General features: G+C 38.2%; 1 protein-coding gene across 6 annotated transcripts in view; it reads right to left on the bottom strand.

Annotated features, from left to right (window-relative positions):
* Positions 1-3,040: 3,040 nt before the first annotated feature.
* Positions 3,041-22,958, bottom strand: part of LOC149012323 (uncharacterized) — a 107,272-nt gene continuing 87,354 nt past the window's right edge. For 2 of the 6 annotated variants that reach the window (XM_089159704.1, XM_089159705.1), the window contains 3 exons: positions 9,838-9,926; positions 6,929-6,974; positions 3,042-3,438 (listed from right to left, as the gene is read on the bottom strand). In XM_089159704.1, the coding sequence (XP_089015830.1) occupies positions 3,406-3,438; positions 6,929-6,974; positions 9,838-9,926 (168 nt within the window). In that variant the 3' untranslated portion in view covers positions 3,042-3,405. Of the gene's footprint in view, positions 3,439-6,928; positions 6,975-9,837; positions 9,927-22,958 lie in introns of all 6 variants that reach the window. The other 4 variants (XM_089159703.1, XM_089159701.1, XM_089159706.1 and 1 more) reach the window with 3 other exon arrangements.

Genomic DNA, 22,958 nt, shown 5'->3' with positions numbered 1-22,958 from the left:
ATTGATTGAAAGCCCTGAATCTTATCAGTAAACATGGATCATAAGCCTCCATAAATATTGAACTTATATACTACTATTTGTTCATTTGGGCCAACTTATGCACACCTCAATTTCATTTCCTGGTAGCTTTTATATATCATTTAAATACAAAGTGGGGTTTCGTCTATTTGAACTCTTGACTTCGTACCATATTGTGATTGTCTATGTTGTAAAGGACAAGGTTTAAGGATGGGGGGGTAGGATGAACCCTTTTGTATATCCTTCAGCTTTTTGGTGAATGTGAATGCCTTACATTTCTCTATCATAGCGAATTGGATATAATCATGTGACTAGAAGATGGAATACACAAATATCCTTTCTAATTGGGAGCATAGCTCAATAATGTGCATTGAACCGACTGGTACTACAACCTATATTAATTACAAGGGCCAAGAGTAGGGTAACAAGCACAAGCAAAAGTGCATAAGAACTCATATAATCAAGCAAAGGTCCAAATAACCTAGCATACAGAACACCATGGTAATTGCACAAAACCCATGTCAACAACCTCGCGTGGCTTCCTTTCAACAGAACCATTTTGCGTGAGGGGAAACAAGAGCTGATAATAAACACCATAAATTGTCAGAAATTTAGACAAAAACCTGTTAGTCCTACCCCAATCTGGCTGATACTGTTTAATAGTACAAGTAAACAAATTCTCAGCTAACATCTTACATTGGTGAAGAACCCCTAGTACAGCAGATTTCTTTGCCAAAGGATAAAATAAGACAAACCTAGTATGGTCATACATGAACAAAACATAATACTGATCAACAACAGTTGAGAACAATGGCACAGGACCCCACTAGTTTGACTGATTATACAGGACATGATGTAACCTAGAAAGAAGACACAAATGGTAGACAAAGAGCACTAGGAGGAGTGAAGAGAAGACGACTGATGGGAGATTACAAATAGCAGAGTTGCAGTGCAAAGTAGATGCTGGGCAGGACATGAAAATAGGTGGCTAAGCCGTGTGCTACAAGGAAATAGATGTGCAAACACCAAAGAAGGTAATTGCTTAATTGGAGAGGACGACGCAGGCAAGTCAAGATGATAGAGATCATTCTTAATCAAGCCTAGTAGAAGGATGGTCCCCAAGGATAGATACTTGAAAAAACTAGTACTTGGATGGGAGTCAAAGTAGACATGATTATCCATAGCAAAACAACGAATAGAAAGCAGATTTGTTGAGATGTCAGGGACATGTAAGATATCATGCAAGAAGAACCGTGCAGCATTAGTATGAAAAGAGCTATCACTAATGTGAAAAATGAACAAGCTTGTTCAATTACAAATATCCACAGCATCCGATCCATTATAGGGAGAGGGAAGATGCAGAGCAATAAGGTCAGCAGTAATGTGATTAGAAGCAATGAAATCCGGATGCCAACCAGAAGATTTGAAGACACAAGTTCGATAGCACAACAACCAAAGTAGAAGGGGCACAAGAATTAGAAGAGGTAGCCAATTTTAGAGCATCATATCTATTATCTACCATGACAATTAAGCAGCAACATGACCATGTTGCCCACAAACCTGACACTGAATCAGTCCACCAGATGGAAAATATTCACAATGATCAGAGAAGAACAGAGGTTACGTAGAGTCATGATCACCACGAAATCCAAAAGACGAGCGACTCTTGAAACCCTGAGAACAAGAATAGAAGATGACTAGTGAGAAGCAACCCAAGCGTGAAGAATGGTGACATTGCTCAATTTCTGAAGACTGAAGCAGAGCTGAGCTCATTAGTGAGGAGCATGCCATCCAGATCTGCCATAGTAATTGGGACAGATCAAGCGGAAACAGTAGTGACAAAGGATTCATCCTCTGAACTCAGACCTCTCACAGCATAGAGGACATCCTTATCAAAAGACGGATGTGAAGCAAGAGCTAGCTCTTCCGATGAAGTCTTGACACAGAAGAGAACTCATAGAATCCAAACCTTTCTTGATTGGATGTAACTGCAAATGCAATTACAGCAAGTAAGCATGAGACTAACCACAAGAGCAAGCACTGTTTTATGAGGGAAAACAAGATCCAGCTTAACAAAGCTGAACTTGAGGACGCCACACAAGGACAGCATCCAGAAAACACAGAAGAATCAACCGAAGAATAGGGAAAATAAGGGGGATAGGGCTGAGTTCCATTAACAAACCTCATCAAATCATCATCATACAGTATTGCCAGACATTGAGAATGTCGGAGTGAGTTTGACATTCAAAAAATGGTGAAACTCAGTGATTCAAGGATAAGTGAACCCAGGCACAGACAGAAACAGAGATGCCATGAACAAGAAAACATGAAACCAGAGACAAACCAGGTCTTCTATGTTATGAGAAAGACTCACTTGAAATTGTGAGAGAGAGCCAAATGCACTATATATATGTTACAGCTTAGTCCCTAGCCACAATTAAGACCAATAAGCAGATTTATAAGTGGATCAGTTTGTTACACTGAGAGACAATACATCACTAAGAAGTATGTATCAGCTTTCCCCATGCGCAAGTGAGGACACACCTCTTTTTTAATTTAGCAAAAAAGACACCAGATATGAACAGAAAAAATCTGCCCCACTATGCCAACGTGGGTAGTAGATCTGAACTTGCGAATAGTGATTATCAGCTGACAGAAATGTGTAAATTCCTTTCTTAGTTAAAAAGATAAAAGGGAAACATGTATCATGCTACTTGAAAGGAGCTTTTCTTTATCAGCATGGTAGCTAATATGTACACCTATAGCACTTTTTACAGATGCTTTCTCTATTTGAAGAAAAACTCTGAACTTGTTTATGCCCATATCTCATCAATTTTACAAGAAAGCTTTTCAGCTGGGGAGCACTGAAAAGAGAACCTGCAATCTGAGGAATCCGAATCATTCAAAATGGAATTGCTGATATTCATGAAGAAAGCTGCACGGAACTTGAAATACAAAAACAAACAATATAACCAAAAAACAGAACTAACTCATGAACATTTCAATTTGGAAAAGACAAGTTCCAACCTGTAGGATCAAGGGAAATTTATTTGAAGATTTGAAGAAATGCTTCATCTTTTAAGGCTGAATACATGCTTTTTCTTTATAGAATAAATCAATTATGTTACATAAATGACGTGGTCCGTAGTGTTTACAATTTACAATTACTAACACAACAACTAGCCTTTTTCCAACTAAATGGGTCGGCTTTACAATTACTCTGAACAAATAAAAAAAGCATACATGTTTTTATCGTAATAAAATAAAGTATGCAAAGAAGACCAGCTAGGCACAAAAGAAAGAATTAGAAAGGAACTTTATTTTATAGTTATCTCTACAAGAAAGAATTGAAATCAAAGCATACATATCCCAAAACTGAGAAAGGATCTAAACTTTTCCTTTCCTTCTGTCATCTAAAGCCTGCATAGACAAACAAATCCCATTATAAAATATAAAAGGAAATATGACCACGTACCAAAAATCATTCAATACCAGAAGCAATGGGTGATGCTTAAAATGACCATCAAAATCCTTCGTTTTAAGGACATACAATAAATCCAAATTTAGAATTTTGATTTCAAAATGAATTTCTTATTAAAAATAAATATAAACAACAAGCTTATGAATAAGATGGCACAGTAAACTTCTACTTAATTAACAAAATTTACTCAAAAAAAATTTCAACGCTAAATTACTCTCTCCATCATGTTACATAACTCAAAAGAATGTTTCAGCATGATGGATAGGAGAAGAAAATGTAAAAAATGGAAAAGTTCCATTGAGTTTATAAGGTGAAAACAGTGCTGATTCTGGCATTTATGGGTTAAAAATATACAGTTGGTAAGAAGAATACATGATGTGAACAAAGATTCACCCCCTGGCTGAACCATAAAGTGGGCCCCAAGGCCCACCCAAGCAAGCTGGCAGAACCCTAGTCCAGGGGCATTTTGGGCCTTTTTTCACCACTGTAATTTAAATTCCAGAATTTTTTAAGAGAGTCCCAGTCCATTTTAAATTCTTATTTGAGTTGTTTTTGAGTTGGATTCCATTAGTTAAGTAGTGGATAAGACAAGACACAAAAAGGGTTTCTATTTTTTAGGAGTTTGCTTTTGAATAGAATTTGTCCTCTGGGGTTTTTTATTTTATTTGGTTGTTTGTTTCAGTTTGGGATTCTAATCTGATTTAAGAGCCCAATTAAGGGTCTTAGTTGGTTGGATAAGTTTCTTATCTTGATAGAGTTAGTTGGATAACGAGGTTCCTTACTTTAGTTATCTAGTGGATAAGGAACCTAAGTTAAAGTCAGTTAGGAGTAGAGTTTGATTTTTCTTCAAACTTTTAAAGGCTATAAATTCTTAAGCCTTTCACAGAATTTTTCAGTACTGAATGAATAAAGAAATTTGAGAGTTTACAGCCAAGGAGGATTGGTAGGGTTCCTTTGAGGGGGATCCTGTGGTTGTCTATGCCAGTGCATTCTGATCTTTATTAACTCCAGCAATTCAGTTTGTCAGTCCAAGCTTTCAGGCACCAATTTCAACAAGAGATCACAACTACACACTGCAGGATTTCAGATTTTCAGGTCAGAAGTTTCCTGGAAACTCCAGGCCTTTTTGCCCCATCCCAACCCCTCCCATTCTTCCCCTGTTTCTGCTCAACCAAGGAAACCCACCCCTCGCCCATCAGAGCCCATTTAGGGCCCTTACCCTCCTCTGTTCAGGTCTGGAAACCCTCCCCTGCCTCCTACGACTTCCCTAGAGTTAATCCCCACCTCTCCAGCCCCTCGATGCCCCCTAAACCCCTCTCCCTCTCTTGGGTGCCCTGTTTCTGGCAGAAAAACAGAAAACAAAAAATATCAGTCAGGAAAAAAAAAAAAAAAAAAAAAAAAAAAAAAAAACACAGAAAAAGAGAGAAAGAAGACAAGAAGAGACAGTTTTGGAGAAGCCCCTAACCCTTCCATACAGTATGAATCCCATAGGAGTGTTGGAACCTTCCCACACTATCCTGGATCCTTTAGATTAAAAACTCACCCCTTTGGATGTTCCCATGGCTTACCAAAATTACCCAATCCAAACCCAAACCCTAGATTTACCCAAAATAAGGAAATTCTGAAGTTTCATGGATCCCATCCTCCTTGGCTTACGTCACTACATTTTCGTTCTGAGATGTCATGGTTAAGGGCTATGTTTCCCTCCCCTAAAGGCTTTATTTGAGCCACCATCCTGGGGTACCCACATCACTCCAAGGTTACTTGTAAGTTGAAATTATCTGGAGAAATATAGAGATAAGATATTTGCGAGATCTTGGTGATTTCTCAAACTATAATGAGGACCACATAGCACATTGCTTCCACAAGTGCAGGCTACTTGAGAACCGTACATCACTGATCAATACCAGAACCTAAGGAGGAGGATAATAATATACTGGAGTCCACAGACATCAATATCAGGAACTTAACTGACAGTCCTGGAGGCTTCAGTAGCAAAACTGGTAGGTGTAGGGAGTAGTGGTGTACACCATCATATAAAAATGGCATTGCAAGCACTAGTTCCAATTGTAGACCTTAAATTGTGCATGGTTAGTTGGGCACTAACACTTTTATCATCATTAACCTCAATAAGTATGCATGTCAGTCACACACCAGATAAATTTTATGGAAAGCATCGTTAGGTTGCCAGCCCCCCAACTATGCATGCACAGTTCAAAGCTATGTACTCTAGGTTGGGAGGCCCTGAGAATTTTGCCTATTCCATCTATAGGGCTATGTATGTGACTTAGAGGTTTCTTCCACCACTATATGACATGGTCAACTTGTGTGATTCATCAGAGGAAAACTCGATTCAACATCAGCAATATTCTAGTGGTTTTGGTCCAGCATGGCACTATATTACGTAATTCACCAAGTTGTAGCTTTTATTGTTCGCTCTCATAATCTTATATATCATTCTGGATCTTTATATCATATAATATTCGGTATTTGATTTATTTAGGATTTATATTTGATGTCTTCATTTTTTAATGTTTATTTATGTTTTTTATTTTATTATTTTAAGAGCTTTTATATGAAATCTAGTACAAAATTGTATGAGATAGGCCATACCACAATATACATATACCCAACCATTCATAGGTTCAAATCAGACAACCATTTCGACTCAGTATCTAAAAAAAAAAAAAATTAAGGGTTTGGTGATGCTTATGAAGGGCTGTGCAGCAACTTCCTTGGCATATTTAGGTCAAATGGCCACTGAAATTAGGGGTCTAAAGGAATAATACACCAACTTGGCCGATATCTCAGATCATGGTTGAGGCAACTTGGTTTTGAGCTAGATGGAGACCAGGTCCTAGAACAAGATATTGAACCCTGACCATTCCCATTCTTATGTTCATGAATCATTTGTTCATAAGGTAAAATAATCAGTCAGGCAATAAAAACTACATTTTAAGAGAATGAGAAAAAGAATAAGATGAATCCATCTTAAGGCTTCTCATATCCCACAATTAATGGATCAAGGAAAGTTTGAGCTATAGTATAAAATAACAAATGATCACGGGTGGAGCAAAAACATTCTTTACCAATTTCTTTGGCCTAAACAAATGATGGTAAGACTACAAAATGCAAAATTGACTGACTGTCTAGAGTGAAAGAAAATAAGAAAGTTCAAATGAAAGGCCAGTAGAGAACACTACGCAGGTAGAACTCTTCATTTGCAGATACAGTAGACAAATCTAAGAACACAGAAATACCATTCAAAATGGTCTGCATAAGACAAAAGCCTAACTACTCCTGCAGTCATGTTCAACAACGTAAACTTCGTGCTAATGAGCAATGAATCTAGTAACATACAGAGCAATCACTAAAGCTCAACAGCTATACGACAGAAAAATCTAATGGTAGGTTTTGATAAAGGAGTACCTTGCTCTGGAAAATTCTCATAGTCAGAACAAGAGTATCACGCATTCTGCAAAAAGAAAATCAGTATATCATGTTATGACAGAATGTATAATTAGACAGCATATATCAGGATTTGAAATCTTTTATTCCCCCCACCCCCACGGGCCCAGGGATATACAATCTAGCATTCAGTATCAGGTAAGATTACTACCAATTTCTTTCATCAATAGAAGATAAAAGTTAATTAAATTGCATAACTGAGCACATTCCAAACAAAAAAAGCATGCTCATCACTGTGTAGAGACAGACCATGTTCACTCTCGATGCAAAGGATGGAGGATTCTCTACCCACATGCCATGTAACCCATTCATAGCTAGGAACTTGGTCAAAGCACTAGCCCACATCCATAATTATTCCCTAGATTATTATTTTTGAATTTCACCAGAGCTCAAGTTGGTTTAATAGGCCTCTAGTTCATCCTATTCAATTTAGGGACACATTACATACCTTTGTTTTTCGTGCGGTTCTCTGTCCCCCAACCTTTTTTCACCATGTCTTACCCCCTCCTATGACTTCTGGTAGTGAATCTTTGATGCGACAAGGATCTAGGGTTTGACTGAATGACGTAATTGCCTAGAAACAGGCTAACTCCAGGATTCTATCCCATAGAATCAGCAGTCAATTAGGGTTTACACTACCCTACAATAGCAAGCAACTGGCTGATCTAGTGATTTTAGGGTTTAGAAAAGGGTACTACAGCTAGGGTTTTGAGTTACGATTTTGCTGAGATTAGACCTGAAACCTGGTTGCCTTGATAATTGAGCTTTGAATTTTGGACTTTGGAAATTTAGGGTTTTGACTGAAAAGGGTTTCTAGGGTTGATTGGGGAGGGGGAGTTCTAGGGTTAGGACAAGTGCTCAAGGAGGGATGGGGAGCTAATCCTAAAAGGGTTTAAGATTTGGTTAATTGGCTAAGTAGTTTTGGTTTTGATGTTTCCAGGGTTTCAGGGTTTCCTACTGGAGAGATGAATTGCTGGAATTTCTAGGGCTTAGGGGGAAAGGGAGGGGCTGATACTTAGGGTCGAAGGTAAGGGATAGGGAGGGGTGTCTAAGTCGTAAAAAAAAGGTGGATCTAGGTCAAAGGGGTTAGGGGAATCTAAGGTTTTAAATGCCGCTACTTTCTGGAAACTCCAAAGCTGCTGAAGCTTTGGAAGGGGAAGAAGAAGGAAAGAGAGGGGAATGGGCTAGGAATTTTATCCTAGGACGGGAGAGGGGAGGGGGGATTGGACATTGGGGGTGGGAGAGGGGTTATGGTGATGCTGAAGGGTCTGGGAGGGTAAGGGGATGATTCTTGATGGGGGCAAGGGGCTGTAATGGCAGAACCAGGGCTAGAGATGGGGGAGGAAGCCTGCAGATGGGAGGGGAAGAAGGGGGAAGGGTAGGACTGGCGCTAGGAGGCTTTGTGCTAACTTGGGTTTGAGGATGGTAGCTGGAATCTGAGATTTTCAGCAGAATTCTTCTCTTATTGCTGCAGGCCCCTGCTATGGGAACCCATAATTCGGGCTGAAACCTTCTTCAATTCTCAATTTTATTCATAAAACATAATCTGTCTTTTACAATGTAAAGAGGCTTATTTATAACCTTTAGAAGGAACTCACACTAGGATTCTATTTTAAAACACAAAATCAAACTGGAACTCCTACTTGACTAAATACTTTACTTACACAAGGACTCTATCATATCTCACTATGGAAGGATCCAAATTGGAAACTAAGAGTAGATATCGAAGCCCTGCAAGAAGTAGACTGAAACTAGGGGTCTCCCTTATAACTTAGGAATCCCAACCTTACAAGGACTCTTCAATAACTTAACAAACAATGACTCAAAATAAGAAATAAAAATAGATCTAAGGTCCCACAAATATACTGGACTATACGAAACCTTAAGTGGACTCAAACTGAAAAATAGCTAAATTACCAAATACTCCTATTCTTGGACGAAATTACTTGGGTAGCTGGTAGGGCCATAGGGTTGGTAAGCTCCCTAGGTCCTTTTCGGGTGTTGTTGGATCTGGTTAACATCAATCTTCATTAAAAAATAATAATAATAATAAATAAAAAGAAAAATCTCCACCAGCTCTCACGGGTTTGCTCAATCCTGGAATTAATAGTTTCCCTAGTCATTCCCAAAAGGAGCGCCATCTCAATATTTATCTCTCCCAAATAACATTAATTGACTTGGCCGAAGATGAACCAAATAGGTTGCCTCATAGGGATTTAGTTAAAAGTTAAGACAATATGGGTTGAAAACACTACCTGATTTGGAGCTCTGTCTCAAGATCATACTGCATAACTAGGTCTTTCCATGTTTTACTTTTCTGTATTTGCCTTTTTATCCATCTGAATCCAATTTCTACAGAACAACTTACTTAGCCGAGGGTTGTCCCTCAAGTATGATTTCTGTTAGACCAGAGTGGAGGGCAAGCATTCATGTAGCTGACCCCGTTTAACTAAGGTTCCATGATCTGCTGGGCAGTGCTCCATTCCTTTTATTATCTAACATTTTATTACCATTTGCACCCCACTTCTTTTTTTAATTTTGTTTTTGGTCAGATCCTTGTAGCCAACCTCATTAACTTGGGACATATGAGTTTGTGGTTGTATACTCTTAAGGTCTGTTTAAATAACTTAGTGGTTATGAAGACAAAGGAACATGGGTAGATGATATATCAATTAGTTATTAAAACAAATAACATGTTCTCATCATAAATAAATAAATAAATAAGAGCAAAAAGGAAAGGAGTCTTAACTAGTCATGAACGGAAATTTGCTTCCTTACTGACATTTGGATAATACAAAGAGAAAAATAATATTTGGAATCTTCAGAAAATTAGGTAGATTTTTTTTTTGGCATCACACAGAATATATTACCGAACATCATTGTTTGTACTAAATGGATGTGAAGTCCCATCAGAGCATGTTAAAACGAATTGGCTTGAAAGCCCAAATGGAATCTTGATCTGCACAGATGTAAGATCCAGGAAACACAAATTTAGAAAAATGTAATGGTTAGAAAATAGTAGTTCGAATTTATGCTTTTAGATGAGAATAGTAAAGAGTCAGTTGTGCATCACATGGATAGTTCTTACAAGTCATTTCAGTTCAAATTTTACTTACTCTCAAGGATCAATGCTTTAGCCTCAAGTACAGAGCACAGGACATATGCCCACACCTTAGTGACCCATCTTTCAACCAGAGAAGTTACACTCTGGATCCTTGAATTCACTCTTGCAAGTCAAGCACCCAGAGTTTCAGCTGTGTGAGAAAACACATTGAGAGAAGTAGATCCAAGGATGAAATACATGCTTGGAGTTGCTTTCCTGATCACTGTCTCTTATTTGTAGCTAAACAAGGCCAAACTCATATGCATTAATGGTAGAAGACCCAGAACCAAAAAAATGTTTATGATTGTTCCACAAGAAATCGAATTAAAGATATGCTAGAACCAAGGTTCAAATATTTTGTTCATCTTGTCATCTCAGCCTTTGGGCGAGATGACAGAAATACCAAAATTTTGCCAAAGTCTCGGAATTTCTTTTCTCTTTTTATTTTTTACACAAACTGAAAGTTCTGGTGGGGTTTTTTTTTTGTGTTTTTTGGGCTGGTTTTCGGTGTCTAGTCTATTTGAGGCCAACAAATACAAAGGAAGTGATATTTTTGCCTAACAGCTAACCCAAAGTGGTGTTCTTGATCGGCACATGCCGGCTATATGCGGCAAAACTGGAAGTCTAGAACATGTATTTTCACAAATGCAAATATGGATATTATGCAAGAAAACACTAAAATTTTCAATATACAAGTGTGTGTTAGGCTGGATCTATCCCCTTGGTCATGGAGGAGTACTTGAATATTGGACATAAGCAAGCCCTAGGTAATGCGTTGTATAGCCATGGACTATGACTAGGTCGCAGAACTGGCAATACTGGTCTTGATAGATGTCCAAAGATGGAGTCCACAAATAATGCACTTGATCCATCTCTATACCCATATGCAAACATGCTACTAGAATCAGTAGGTGAACCACCACATGTCCACTAGTTACATATTTATAGCCATAAGTTCTAAATGGTACAACCCCTTGGAATTTTAAAAATTTCATCGAAATTTTGCCGACACATTGTACTTTTTCATTTCGTAGGTCATTTCAATTGATACTTATTGGGATGGAAAAATTTCATACTATGGGCAGAACTAGAAACAACACAAGAATATTGTTCAAGTTTGGGCTGTTACTGTTCAAGTGAACAATGTAATGCCATTATTCCTTGTTTCCTTTTTAGATATTCTACTCTTTCTATTGTAGGAATCTTGCTACACATGGTAGTTTCTAGAAAGAATAGTTTCTATTTTCTATTAGTTACTAATTTCAGAACTTTCCTTAATGGTACCTTTTCTATATTTATTCAAGATGTGGTACCTTATTCTATATCTATTCAAGATGTGCTGATGGATATTATTTGCGAAGATCTTTGTTCTCAACTCATGAACAATATCATTACCTACCTTTACATATATTGTCCTTTAGATGGCTTGCTTCTCAAGTTGTAATCTAGACTATTGATATCTATAAATAAGAGGATGTGATTCTAGGAGTGCTAAGTTAGAATCGCAGGCTTATGTGATTCCTACCAATTCTTATTCTTTCTTCTTCTTAGTTCTTCTTGTTATTGCACTGTTTTCGTTGATTAAAGTTTATTTTCTAACAAATATTAATGTTTAGGTATGTATTCTAAAGCCAAATAGTCTTGGGGTTACTATAACACTAAAGCACTGTCATGACTTTGCTTAAGCAACTATTGCTTTTTCTGTCACCAAATGGTAAAATTTAATTAAGCTTAGTACCAAATCAAAACTTTTTGCCTTGTGGCCACTTGCAGCATTAAATGCCTCAATAATGAACTCAGACTTGCTTCGATTTTGATGCAGTATATGGAAAAACTTCATAACTTATTCATTTAAAATCTGATCTGAGCAGAGCAAAATGCATTTTAAAATAGACTTGGAGGAATACAACATCCATGTTGATCATCTTCAATTTGAGCATTATAACCTTCAAGAATACCCTCAATTACGACCTTACCATGGTGACCTGCAATAAATTTCCTCTATATTGTCACAAAATATCTCCTGAACCTTCCAAATACTGCCAAAGCCTTTTAACAATGTGACAAAATTTTAAACACCACCACACATGTCAAGTACATAAATTCATTTGCGTTGCCAACAATGACAGCAACAGTCCATTTGACTAACAATCTCTCCCTTTGGAATTGTTCACAACTTCCATTTATAGAATAATCAGTATGATAGTCTTTGTGAGCGAACTTTCTCTCTCCCTATCACAACAAATACAAAAAGAGACTACCCCCCATATATAGGAGCTCCCCCGTGATGTGAGAACAGAGACCCCCCCTTGGTCGAACCCCAAAGTGGGCCCCAAGACCCACCCAAACATGCTAGCCAAACCCCATTCCAGAGGTATTTACAGTACTTAAGCCCTTATTTCATTTTTGGAATTTTTTTTGGGTTACATTCCATAGCTGGATTTAATTCCAATGTTGTCATAGAGTCCTAATTGGTTTTATTTCCTTATTTTCAGTTGTGTTTGAATTGGTCTGGTTGTGGATAAGAGAAGAGTCCTTAAGTCAAGAATCTAGGAAATGTCAATTAGAGTTTTAATTAATTAGAATTTATTTAGAGTCTCATTTCAGCATGTGTCCATTAGAACTTTTAAATTTTATTTCAGTGGTTGTGATTAATGTGGTGGGATCCTAATCTATAAAGGAATCCCATTTGGAGTCAAGGTCTTTTAGTGGGCTATAAATAAACCCCCTCTTTCTTTGTACTTCTTAACTTTGATTGAATAAAGTTGATTAAGTCTGAGGATAAGGGTTTCCTAGTTGAGGAGGCCCTGGATGAGTAAAGTATTTTCAAGGATCAGCAACCTACCATCAATTTCTGAATCTTCTTCCTCTTTCCAGCAACCTTCAAGCAACCAAGTTCCTTTTCTTCAAGCTACAGAAAGCACACAATGACACAAGTAAGCACAGCAGCCCCTACCCCCTTCCCCTGCCTCCTCTCTCCCCTGCAAGCCTCCCCTACCCCTGTCCTTCATCTCCAGCCCCTCCCCTGTCCTGTGCACCTAGGTAGTCCACCCCCCAGCTGCTGCATCTCAAGAGTAGCCTCCCCCACCCCTACGACTCCCCCATCCCTCTCCCCTAACCCCTTTAACACCTCCCAAGCCCTCTCCTATTCCCCTGCCCTACAGCTCCCTTCCCCTCCCCTCCCCTCTTGGCTTCTTCTTCCCCATGGCAACAGCAATACCCCTACCCCATTAAACCCTAATCCCCATGCCCTTTGCCTTCCCTATCCCTCCTACTTGGATTGCAATTGACTCCTAGTCCCCTCCCTACTCTTAATTTCATCTAAACTCTAAACCCATAGCTCTTTCAGAATTCCTGCACTTCATCTTCATCAGCAGAAAATGCTGCAATTCTTCTTCTAATCCTAAAACCTAGTTTTAATCCAACTGAGCCCCTCTCATACACCATAAGCCCTTGAGAAGAGTTCTGAAATTGCAAAACAGCAGAAAAATTCCCTTCTCCCACCGAAGCCAAAGCCCCCAGAACCCTAGATTTTAGATTCTTTTTAAAATTAATATCTAGAAATTCTAATATAGCTAGGTTTCAGGTGCTTAAACCCTCCCTACACAGCCTAGAAAGCTAGTTCTCTTTGCTGAAAAACCTGGGCAGCCCTTAGTTTTGGGAAAATTCCACTACTAACCCTAACCCTAAAACTGGGTTTACATCACCTTGCACATACACTGAGTACTATGTGGTTGGAGAGACTACTCCAAGGTTGTCAATTGTCATGGAGCCGCTCAAAACTCTCATTGGGATGTGAAAATATCTGCTACTTGCTCTGAGCCTCTGAGGTGGAGACAAAAGTCATAATCTTACCTCATTATTTGTGGCTCTCCTTCAAGAGGTGATATCCAACATCGATATGCTTCATTCTTGAGCTTTACTGGTTCTTAGAAATGGTAATGGCACTCATATTATAGCATAGAATAGGAATAGGTTTATTACTGATGATACCATAGTCTGCAACTTGCCTCTTCATCCATTTCAACTGAGTACAACAAGCTGCTGCTGTAATATATACAGCCTTGATGTAGATAGTGAATCAATTCCTGTTTCTTAAATGCCATGCAACAAGACTGTTGCCACGAAGAAAGTAACCACAAGTACTTTTCTTATCATCAAAGCAACTGGCCCAATCTGCATCAGAAAATGCTTAGAGAGTGAACTTATCAATTCAAGAGTACCAAAATCTATAACGGTACACCTAAGATATCTAAGAATCTGTTTAGCAGCTGAATGATGTGTCTCCTTTGGACTATCCAGAAATTCAGCTACCAGACATGCTACTCACGCCTTGATCATGTCAAGTACAACAAACTACCAATCATTGATCTATAAAGTCTCCGATCAACAAAATGGAAATCATCATTTCCATACTAGTTTTATAGGTGTACCCACCGGTTTACATCTTCCATCAGAAATTTCTTCAACATCTCCTTGGTATATTTCGTCTGAGACTTTCTGATGAGCACATTTATGTGTGAAATCTTAGGGCATAAAGCATGCATTTTACACACTTAGAGTGAAGCTACCTTGGGTTTTATGTTGTTTTTGCAGATTTTAGAACTTTTCAAAATTTAAGCAAACATTTGGAGTTTATGGTATGAAACATGCAATTTTACACGTCAAGAGGTCCGTTCAAATTCTCAAGCGTGAAAATGGGCTTGATCTGGAGCATGATGGGCTAGAGATGTGATTATGGGTCAACTTCAAAATATTTTGGAAATAAAGAAGAACATGGAGAGAAAGAGTCCTTGCATGCTTCAAGATTTTATTTCCTATTTGGGACTTGATCAAAGAAGGAAAAAGAAGAAAAAGAATCATATTCAGAGAAGGAAGAGGGAAAAATCTTGTTTTTGAGTGTCTCTGTCCAGTTTCGATCAAGCCCTTCATCGAATGATCATCAGGTGTCCAATCGAGCGGATTTTTGGAGAAGAGCTTCACGACTTCTTGATCCTCAAATCCAACGGTGGAATTGTGCATTTGATCTCTCTAAGTTAATCCGATTAGTATGCCAAAACCCTCCTTGGTTGAGTCAGATAGGAACTTTGAGTTCGATTCAAACTCTGTCAAGAATCATATCCCATTGTAATCTAGAAAATTACTCTATAAAAGGAGAGCATACTCCAGTAAGGGAAAATGTTTTTAGAGCTTGGGAGGAGCATTATTTTAGGCCTTCTCTAGTTTTGTTTGATTGCTTTATGGGATTCTAGTTTCTAGATTGAATGTTTAGGTTCAATTTTTCTATGTAATGCAACTTCAAGTTCAAGTTTGAGGATTCGTTTTTCTTTGGGTCTAGCAATTGCAGATCTAGATCATTTTAAGTCTAGTTGTTAGGGTTGGTTGAGATTCGAACCATTAATTTAAGTTTTTTTTATTATTCGAGATTCAAAGATGCAAGTAAGTAACCTTTGCCAATAATCATCTCTCCCCCCCCCATTCCTGCTTCTATCTCCGCCCTCCATATTCTTAACTTAGGATTTATTTTTCAGCATTTATTTATTGTTCTCCTTTCCCCCTGGGTCCTTGATCAAAGATGCCTATAGTCGTGTCTCTCTTTGGTTAAGGTTTCCCTTTTCCTTTTATTGCCTTGTTATTTACTTTCTGCAATTTTTTTCTCGTATTTATTTATTGTTCTCCTTTCCCCCTGGGTCCTTGATCAAAGATGCCTACAGTCGTGCCTCTCTTTGGTTAGGGTTCCCTTTTCCTTTTATTGCTTTGTTATCTACTTTCTATAATTTTTTTCTTTTTAATATCCATTCCCCGATCGATGGATTGTAAGCTATGGCAAAGGGTCCATGGTCAAAGTCATCCTAATTATACTCCCCTTCCTTCGATCCATAGCTGACACTCGGATCACTTCCCTTTATTTATTTATTTATTGTTCACATTTTTTTCCTACCTTTTATTTATGCGTATTTATTTATTTATTTATTAGATAATGAATGGTTAGGTTATGTTTGTTTTATTTTTTTAGTCTCAATTCGATCGCTTTAGATGTATGTGTAAGGACCGCTCATTTAGTTTAATTAATTAGTTAAGAATTTTGAATCATTGCACTCTTGTGCTACCATTAAGAGGTTAAATTCTAAACTAGCATATCTCCTTGAGATCGACTTGTTAGCTACACGATACCGTGTGCTTGCGGTTATTTTCATTTTGCAAACACTTTCCACCATTGATTCACCTGAAAACCAAGAAAGTATGGAACTTCACTAACTGTTGTGTCTAGACCTTCTTTGCATCACCCAAATGGTTGGACGTCTTGCACTCAAAAAGGGAGTTAGGGCAGCCCGACCTAGTGTTGGTCGGGGGACCGCCTCCGACACTCAAGTTATTCTAGCTCAATAGCAGAAGGCTCTGAGAGGATTCTCAAAGCGTGAGGGATCAGTCCTATGAGCAGGGTTTATATATTGGTTACCTTGATGCGGCCTTTCCATTGATTTCGCCACTTATTGAAGAGTGGGGCAAGTAGCCTTAGGAGATGTTAGTGGGACTCTAATGGCGCCTTTACTGTGAGAGTCACTCCCCCACGTTTCCCTGTGGGCATATTGGGCGGTTATTTCTATAACTAGCCCCTTGGACTTAGTCTTTCTTGGGAGACTTCTATGAACATGATTCTCCAAACTTGATGTACTTGCCTTGACCAGGGTGTACCCTGAGTGGTTCTCTCCCTAAGGGTTATCCCGAGTGGGTCTCACACTATCCCAAGAGGGAGTTCTCGTACCTATTAAGTGGGTCTTTTCAAGCATCCTGAGAGGGTTCTCGTATCCATTCCGAGAGGGAGTTCTCATATATATCCCGAGGGGTTTCCCATATCCATCCTGAGGGGGTTCTCATACCTTCCCAAGTGGACATAGGAAAAAATTTTCATGATGCCCTTGGGCTAATCACCTTCCACTACACTAACCATTGACACCTCAAACTCGTTCAACATTATTTTTTTTGCAAACTATTTACGTAGTTCACTACTACACTGTAATATCCTCTGGAGATGATGTCATTGACGTATACAATAACATATAGTTTACTAGTATCTTTTGCCATAACATATATGTTGCCATTCATCATAGTTTTTTGAAGTCCTAATTGATCAAAGTGTGCATCTTATCTTGAGTACTTACGGTGCTTGCTTTGGGCATATGGAGCAATCTTCCCTCCACCCACCATTTTAAGATCATCACCAAGTTGTAACCTGTTAGGCTGTTCAATGTATACCTCTTCGTCAGGATTTCCTTTCAATAAAGCTGATATTACATCCAAATAGAATATGCCTTGAACCCTTGTACAATGTCAGTGCCAAAAACATCCGAATAGAACATGCCTTGAACCCTTGTACAATGCTAGTGCCAAAAACATCCGAATAGAACATGCCTTGAACCCTTGTACAATGTTAGTGCCAAAAAACATCCGAATAGATTCAAGCCTGACAACTGGCGCAAACAACCACCAACAACAATGACAAGCCTTGTTCCTAAGTTTAAACTAAATGGGGTCAGCAATATGAATCCTTGCCTTCCGATCAGCTCTACTTGAGGCTTGGTTGTCAAAGTGTCCGCCTAAGCAGCCGCTTTAGCGGCAAAGCTGTTTTTCAACCGCTTAATTGATGACCAATCTGCAAAGGAACTCCAAGGCCTAGAGTGACATAGAACCTATTTTTTGCTTCGGGGGCGCTGCCCCCACACCCCCGTCGGCAATGGAATGTGAAGCATAAGCCATACTCAACATCAAGAATCAATGAATTAGTAAATGCCTAGGCAAACGCTTTGACAACCATGGTTTGATGAGACGAACTTATGTTTGTGTTCTTTTTTTGAATAATTTTTCATAATTATGATTCTTGAATGCTTTTTTTTTTTTTTTTTGTTGAATGTGACTATTGAATATTTGTTTAGCTTATTATAGAAAGTAGTTGTATTGAAAAGCAATTTAAAAGTAGTTATATTGAAAAAAAAATTACCCAACTGCTTGCCTTATTGCCGCCTAGACGCCGCTTTGTCGCCTAATTGCCTAGGCATCACCCCAATCGCTTTGGTCGCCTTGCCGCTTTGACAACTATGACTTGAGGCCATATTAGATACAAGGCCAAAGCTATGCACTATCTCACCACATCACTTAAGGTTATCTTAGGTCTGCTCCTAGTTCTTCTAATTCCTTAGATTTGGATTAAACCCCTTCTTCATAAAAGGACATTTAAAGGCCATCATTGAATATGGTCATTCCACCTTAACCAACCTTCTTGTAGGGTTTCATTTACTAGAGCTACTCCAAGCCAGCTCCAATATGATCAGTCCTTACGGTATCCTCCCTAGTTTTGTCACTCATCCATCTTAGCACTTCATTTTTTCTGCACTGGGTTTATCCATATGATGCTTCTCAATAGCCCAACATTCTGCCCCATACATGATAGTTGGTCACACAATGTTCCAAAACAAATTTCTTTGAGCTTTGAAGGAAAATGTCGATCACATAGACCTTAGATGCATATCTCCACTTCATCAAACCTATTTTAATTCTTTGGGAAACATCATCCTTTATATCATCTTCTCTATTATGATTAAGCCTAGGTACCTAAAATAATTCCTTTGTTAAACCTCCTTCAAAGTTTCACCACGTGATCATTCCTCCAATCACGACCGAAGTTACATAATAGATATTCTGTCTTCGTTCTACTTAGTTTAAAGTCTTTTAGAATAAAATTTTCTCTCAAGGATTCCAACTTGTGCAAATCCTTTGTAGATTCATCTGGCTTGTTTTGAACAACAATATCATCTTCATCAGCCTACTGCTGTAAACCTACTTTGTGCAGTTGTGCTAGTTAAAAATTTTTGTTTGCAGGTCTCGTAATTAATTCCGATGTTTTCTTAATTTCTTTTTCCATGTCAGATCCAACTCTTCATTCACTGCCTTCACCTAATTCTCGTCATTGCTTGTATCATCAGTAGTCTTGGGTTCAACCCGTGAAACTGTGACAACAAGGAGAACATTTGCTTGGGCTTCTTTATTTTTTATTTTTCATTTAAATTCCAGCATTGGTTCACCAATGATATGTTGGGGAGGATGATTCTTCTGACTTGAGTGTCCTCAGGTTTGCCACTCTCTCAATCTCCATGTAATGTCTTGACCAACTGAACCATCATCATCATCATGATGTAGTTTAACTTCTGAGTTACTAATTAACTGCTTTTCAACATCAGTTGCCTCATCATCTTCACTGTACGCTGTGACTGCACTTGTTTGGAAGATCCTATCCGTTCATCATTTTTAACATCAGAACTTTCCACATCCATGCCACACTTTCTGTTATAGCATCCATAAGCTTTGCTTTTAGAAGAATAGATTATGCCTATCTGCTCTATCATCAATTTCCCCCAAGATTATCATTCTTTCTTTTGATGAAGCATTTGTTACTATTTACAAACACTCTAAAGTGTTTTACAGTCACTCTTCTATTAAATCACAACCATATGGAGTTTGGACTCTTCCGGTCTAAACACAAATCCGTTACAAATGAAGACAGCTGTACAAAGAGCTTCGCTCCAAAATTGCTTTGCCACATTATTTTTTATTTACATCGCTCTAGCCATCTCTTGAATTGTCCTATTCTTCCCTCATCTACCTTACTTTTTTGTGGGTTCTTGTTGCTGAATGTTGAATTTTGATGCCATGGCCATTACAAAAACTTGAGAATGCAATCCATGTAAACTCCTTTTCTTTTAGTAGTACTCTCTTGACTAATGGACAGCTCTTGTTTGTTTAACCTTTGGACAAGGTCCACAAAAATGGTTTGTTGGATTCTTTATTCTTAGTAAGATCTCGCACAACTTTGCTCTTACATAACTCGACCAAATATTTTGAAATTAGCATGCCCAAGACTTTCGTGCCACAAATTACTTTTTCTTCTTCATTAATCATGCACTTGTCTTCCACACTTTCTGAATGGACAAATCAGCTTCCAGGTGTGGTGAAACCATGAGCTGCAGTTCTCCTATTCATGGTTCTTCCGTAAATACCACCTCATTTCCCTTCACATATCTGACCAATACTAAGAGAGTTATGTTTCAGCCCATTCACATATACAACAACAACAATAAGCCTTGTCCCAACTAAATGGGGTCGGCTACATGGATTTTTGCCCTCCAATCAGTTCTGTTAGAGGCCATGCTAGATACAAGGCCTAAGCTATACATATCCTTTCTCACCACTTCTCCTAAGGTTATCTTAGGTCTACCCCTAGCTCTTCTAGTTCCTTCAAAATATGGTTTATATCACTTCTCCGTACAGGAGCATCTATAGGTCTCCGTTGAACATGGCCGTGCCACCTCAAACGACTTTCTCTAAGTTTATCACTTATGGGAGCAACTCCCAGACCAACTCTAATATGATTGTTTCTTATCTTATCCATCCTAGTTTTGCCACTCATCCATCTTAGCATCCTCATTTCTACTACACTGAGTTAATCTATATGATTCTTTTTAACAGCCCAACACTCTGCACCGTACATCATAGCTGGTCGAACAACGGTCCTATAAAATTTTCCTTTAAGCTTTAATGGAATACGCCGATCACATAAGACCCTGAACGCACCTCTCCACTTCATCCACCCTATTTTAATTCTCTGGGAAACCTCATCTTCTAAATCACCTCTTTTATTTATGATTGAACCTAGGTACCTAAAACAATCACTTTGAGGAATCTCTTTATCATCAAGTATCACCACCTCATCATCTGCCCGATCATGACTAAAGTTACAACCTAAATATTATGTCTTCGATCTACTAAGTTTAAAGCCTTTTGATTCCAAAGCTACTCTCCATGATTCTAATTTGGTATTAATCCCCACTTGGGTCTCATCAATCAACACAATATCATCCGCAAAAAGCATACACCAGGGGACCTCATCTTGAATGTCTTTGGTTAATTCATCCATTACCAGTGCAAATAGATATGGGCTTAAAGTTGACCCTTGATGTAGCCCAACTGTTATCGGGAATTCATTACTTTGTCCCCCCACTGTTCTAACACTAGTCACTGAACCATCATACATATCCTTAACTATATCTATATATTTACTTGTAACACTTCTTTTCTCTAGTACTTGCCAAATTAACGCTCTAGGGACTCTATCATAAGCTTTTTCTAGGTCAATAAATACCATATGAAGATCTTTCCTACATTCTCTATACCTTTCCATAAGTCTCCTAATTAAGTAAATAGCCTCCGTTTTAGATCTTCCCGGCATAAACCCAAATTGGTTTCCCGTAACTGTAGTTAAGTGTCTCAAACGGGTTTCAATTATTCTCTCCCATAATTTCATCGTATGGCTCATCAATTTAATGCCCCTATAGTTATTACAACTTTGAATATCTCCTTTATTTTTGTAAATTGGAACCACAACACTTCTTCTCCAATCATTTGGCATTTTCCTTGTGCTCATAATCTTATTAAACAACTTAGTCAACCAAACTAGTCCATGGGTTCCTAAGCTCTTCCATACTTCAATTGGGATTTCATCAGGACCTTGTGTCTTGCGGAGTTTCATCCTCCTTAAAGCTTCTTTTACTTCGGACATCGAAATTTTACGTAAATAAGTTCGGACATTGGTGCCTTGGTGAAAAGTGTAATCGTCCGAAACATAAGTGCTTGAAGAATGCTCATTTAGTAAACTAGAGAAATAGGTTTCCCATATTTTCTTAATATCCTCCCCACAAACTAATACTTTACCATCTCCATTTTTAATACATCTAACATGGTCAAGATCTCTACTCTTCCTATCCCTCATCTTAGCTATCTTATAAATAAATTTTTCCCCTTCCTTTGTGCCCAACTTATTGTATAACTCTTCATACTTCCTTTCCCTTGCTTTTCCCGCAATTTTCTTAGCTTCATTTTTATCCAACCTATACCTTTGAAGATCCTCAACATCCTTAGTTCTTTGCCATGTCTTAAAACTGGCTTTTTTATTCCTAATGGCAACTTGAACCTCACTATCCCACCATCACATCTCTCTATAAGAATGGATCTTTCCTTTTGATTCACCTAGGACATCTTTAGCCACCTTCTAAATACACAGCCATCTCATTCCACATTGCATTGGTATCCCCTTTAAAATCCCATTTTCCTTGTTTGACTACTTCATTAATGAAGAATGCCCATTCACATATAATGATTTAACAAATTGTTGGATTTGATTTTTATTCCCCCTATTTTTCAATATTGGCCCCATCATTATTCCCTAATCAAACTGAACCACATCCATTTTTTTTTTTAAGATTGGAGGATCTCCCCTTATCAATTATCATGTGAGTACAACACCACAATCAAATTATTATGTTTTTCTTTCCCCTCTTCAACAATCAACTTCCTTATGATGCCAATTTGGGGAAATCTGCTATTGGCTTCTCATCGGTTGTATTTGAGAGAGGACTAAGGTCTTACTGTCCCAAGCCAGGTGACCAACTTTTCCACCATGTAGCAGTCAATACTATCATCTACAAGACATGCAAACCTGTTTTTGCTTAAAAGGCTGGTAGATTTTTCATTCCTGCACTGCACACTGTACTACAAAACCCCCAAACTTTTTGCAACAAAGCAGTAACCAAAGACCCTCCAAATTTTCCTACAGTTTCTATTTAACCATTTGACCAATGATAATGAAATCCATAACTAAAACAACAGCTCTTTTTTTATGCTTAGAATCACAAAACAATCACCTACACACTCTTTATCCAGCAAACCTTGAGAATTCCAAAGAGATACTTAAAAGTTATAAACTCTTATCTGTTTTATTAAAAATCACTAGAAGCCAGTTACTCAAATTATCCGAATTGCAAATACAGTGACCACATT

Source organism: Hakea prostrata, chromosome 6, assembly GCF_041222555.1.
Source record: "Hakea prostrata isolate BN-2017 chromosome 6, UWA_Hpros_2, whole genome shotgun sequence".
NCBI classification, from domain to species: domain Eukaryota; kingdom Viridiplantae; phylum Streptophyta; class Magnoliopsida; order Proteales; family Proteaceae; genus Hakea; species Hakea prostrata.
Note: the sequence above shows the minus strand (reverse complement) of the source record. Positions and strands in the feature narration are given on the sequence as shown.